Consider the following 3,349-nt stretch of genomic DNA (forward strand, 5'->3'; position numbering starts at 1 on the left):
GGCTTTTACGGAACGAGAAGCATATGATCGCCGAGGTGTTAAAAGAAGTCTGAACCTTGACTTTCGAAATTACAGCACCTTCACGCCCTGCTCAGTCGGGCCGAAAATGTCTAGAAGGTACAGTAGAAACACATTAACTAGGGAATTAATTCAATCAAGTTGAATAAAGTCTTGACAGTTACGCTAGGGAGAATAATAAAAACATTTTTTGAATATTTACTCTTTATTATATTTTACAATATTAAGCCTGTTTTAACTTATATCAATAATATTATGTAATTTTGTTGGTCATCTACACTCGCAGATATTTTTTTCATCATTTTGATATAATTCTTCGCATGACTGATGGGCAGGGCCCGCCAGATTAAGTTATTATTCAAATAATCACACAATACACATATAGGATTCTAATTTGAGATTTTCATCTTTTAATACCCCAGCTCTCTTTTTAACTCTTAAAAACCTAATCAAACAACTTTGTGATGGTTTGGTCTTTTACATGTGGAATCACCATGTGTTTACACTTCTATTAAGGAAAAAAAACCTTTAATCAAGATATTTTTTATCTACACCAGTTTTGAGATGGTCAATCATTTCTAGAAACAGACGACTTTGTCTTTATAATACAACAAGATGCATATGTATATACGACCTTATCTACTTGTTCATCCACTATCCCCCATCCATATCCACTTCATCCACCCAACATCACACGTACACAATAGTTTAAATATTTAGTGAAAACAAAAATACTGCCTAAAACTAAAGCAGTTAATTTTGTAAGAAGTTAAAAGAATGTTCTTTACTCCACCGTTCTCGAATTCTTAGGCACAGTGTGGCTCAATTAGATTGATGGCTGCTGGAAAGAAATCAGCGTCCTCCTCTTAAAAGAATATTCCAGCCTCTTTCCGGATCAAAACTGGTCGTTTCGATGTTCCAAAACAAGACCCGGTTCTACAGATAACTTTAGCAAAGTATTAAACTTTACTCGCAGTTCCCTGTGACAGGTTAGATCACTTTTCAATTTAAAGTTCAACAGCAAATGCACAACTATAATCTTCATACTAATCATCCCATAACGATAACCTATAGAAAATACAATGGATTAGTCACCGTCATAAAAAGGCACATTCTACATACCAATACAGTTCCTATTGCCACCACTAAATGGTAGATAGGCAAAGGGATGTCTGCTTTTGATTCGTTCAGGGGTGAAATTTTCTGGATTAAACTCTTCCGCATCAGGTCCCCAGATATCCTTTCGTCGGTGAAGATTATATATGCAGACTGTTAATATTGTGCCAGACGGAATTCGGAGTCCATCTAATACAACATCGCTCGTTGCTTGTCGCAAAATTACCGGAGCTATTGGAAAAAGACGGAGAGCTTCTTTGATGAACTTTTCCATGTATTGCAGTTGTCCTAAATTTTCTAGTGTGAAGTGCAGTTCGTCATTCGTCGGAAACACTCTTCTAATTTCCTGATATACTTTATCCTGAAGATGTGGGTACATAGCCAGAAGCTGAGCAATGATTCCCAATTCAGTACCGGAGGTGTCACTGCCCTGTATTAGAACTGAATGTGCTTATTCAAGAAGTGCGACTCAAACGTTAGAAACTTACTGCCATGATCATTGTGGTAACATTGTCAGATACTTCGATGTCGTTAAAAATTTTCTTGTAATGTAGATCCAACAGCTGGTCAATAAAAATGTTCGGTTTTCTGTAACCATCGGAATTTGCATCCTCTCGTTTTGCTCTCTGAATCTTGGCATCTTGGAAAACCTGCAGTTTAGTTTTGTTTATTTGGTTGAGTGTGGTAAACCTGAAAAATCTTTGCCAAGTACCTCATCAATAAGCTTGGCATGTTCCTGTCGTAATGCTTTCTCCAATTTACAATTCTTAGTCAGTCGATAAATTGATTTCATATGTATGAAAGGATTCAATATTCTTGCCGATACAAGCTCCCAAACTCTATAGTATATCTCGATCAAAAGGTGAGGCTCAAACTTTAAAAACATTCAATACTCACTTATCAAACAAGTGGGGAATCCTGTCCATGTTTGCGTCTTCATAGATGTTTAAACCGATTGTTGTAGCACAAACCATCCCTAACGTGCACCGTGTCACCATTTCTGTAAATTGAACCTTCTTTCCTATTGGTTTTTGAAAAAGTTCATTGACTAAGCTCTGAGCATGTTTGTCAAAAACGGGAATAAATCCGTTCAGAACCTTAAGGTTGAATGTCGGATTCAAGGCTTTTCGTTGACGTTTCCATATTGGATCTACAGATTTGATTCTCATTTACATGTTGCATGAATTTCCTCGCACTATACTTTGCTTACCATCTGCCACTAGCAAACCGAACTTGCTTTCTATCAGCTTGTAAATATATGGCTTCTGCATGCATTGGGGATGAGTTAAAATTTTTTGAATCATACCCGGATCGTTGGTAGTGAGCAACGGGATAAAGGCCAACCAGAATTTGAAGAGTTTCGAAGGGTGCCTGAACCCTTCCATTAAACCGTGAAATCGATCTTCGTCGTTCTTCCACAGTATTTTCATTATGTTTCCAATAATCGGGTAGCATGGTTGCACCGTGTGTAAATCCTTTGCGAAAGACATGTGCCGACGAAAATTTGCATAATACTTAACACTCACTACTATTAGCACTAGGACAAGGATTTCCGCGATCATTGTTACTTCATGAGAAATGGCAGAGCGTGGCTCCACGATCAGACTGATCTATGGATGAAAGTAGATATATACTTATACTAGATCTTAGCTAAGAAGGCAGTTAATTGATCATGCTTCGATTAGTCATTATAGGCACTTCATCGAGCTAATGATGATAATACTGGATCACATTTGTCACGACAAAGGTGAAATTGGTTAACGTGCCCTGCAAAACACACATATTCTGTGGTCTACAGCTGCGATGATATGGGTATGAACGATTGAAATTTTACACTTAAAATTACACTGGTCGACACAAGCGAAAAAAAGTTGCTCTAAAAAAAATGTAGCTTAAAAACCATTCCTGGTAATTTTAATGCCTCTAGCATATGCAAAATTGCGACAAAGGAGAAATTGCTTATCGATATATCTCTGGTTGGTATCAGTGACGACAATGAACAGCAGAAAAAGTAAGTGCGCAACTGCATGGTTTCTCTCGCTGCCAGGTCCTGAACAAGAATGAAGTTAATTTATACGCTGTCATTTGTTTAATACAAATTGCACTGAAATATTTGAATTTAGGGAGTGGCTACGAAGAGGTGATAATTAGAAACGAACTCAAAGAGTGCATTCCCGACTAACTAGGCATAGTATTCTGACGATCGTGTGAGGGT

The 3,349-nt window shown here is 37.5% G+C and overlaps 1 protein-coding gene across 3 annotated transcripts; it reads right to left on the reverse strand.

The window, feature by feature from the left end:
* Positions 1-289: 289 nt before the first annotated feature.
* On the reverse strand, positions 290-2,721 carry LOC129733235 (probable cytochrome P450 313a4). Of its 3 annotated transcripts, XR_008729446.1 has the most exons (7): positions 2,345-2,721; positions 2,032-2,284; positions 1,847-1,973; positions 1,623-1,784; positions 1,141-1,564; positions 812-1,086; positions 290-762 (listed from the first exon to the last, which is right to left on the reverse strand). XR_008729446.1 is itself a non-coding variant. In XM_055694912.1 (6 exons), the coding sequence occupies exons 1-6, from the start codon at positions 2,694-2,696 to the stop codon at positions 914-916; spliced, it is 1,491 nt and encodes a 496-aa protein (XP_055550887.1). In that variant the 5' UTR covers positions 2,697-2,721; the 3' UTR covers positions 290-913. The 3 variants fall into 3 exon arrangements, 2 of the variants coding, with proteins under 2 accessions (XP_055550887.1, XP_055550888.1); XM_055694912.1 differs by having other exon boundaries at positions 290-1,086; XM_055694913.1 differs by lacking the exon at positions 1,847-1,973 and having other exon boundaries at positions 290-1,086; positions 1,623-1,833.
* Between the last annotated feature and the right edge of the window lie 628 nt (positions 2,722-3,349).

Source organism: Wyeomyia smithii, chromosome 3, assembly GCF_029784165.1.
Source record: "Wyeomyia smithii strain HCP4-BCI-WySm-NY-G18 chromosome 3, ASM2978416v1, whole genome shotgun sequence".
Taxonomy (NCBI): Eukaryota; Metazoa; Arthropoda; class Insecta; order Diptera; family Culicidae; genus Wyeomyia; species Wyeomyia smithii.

Coding starts and splice junctions, on each gene's coding strand:
- LOC129733235 (XM_055694912.1), bottom strand. CDS start 2,696: ATGATCGCGGAAATCCTTGTCCTAGTGCTAATAGTAGTGAGTGTTAAG. Junction 2,285..2,344: donor CGGTTTGCTAGTGGCAGATG/GTAAGCAAAGTA, acceptor TCAAATCTGTAG/ATCCAATATGGAAACGTCAA. Junction 1,565..1,622: donor TTACCACAATGATCATGGCA/GTAAGTTTCTAA, acceptor GTTCTAATACAG/GGCAGTGACACCTCCGGTAC.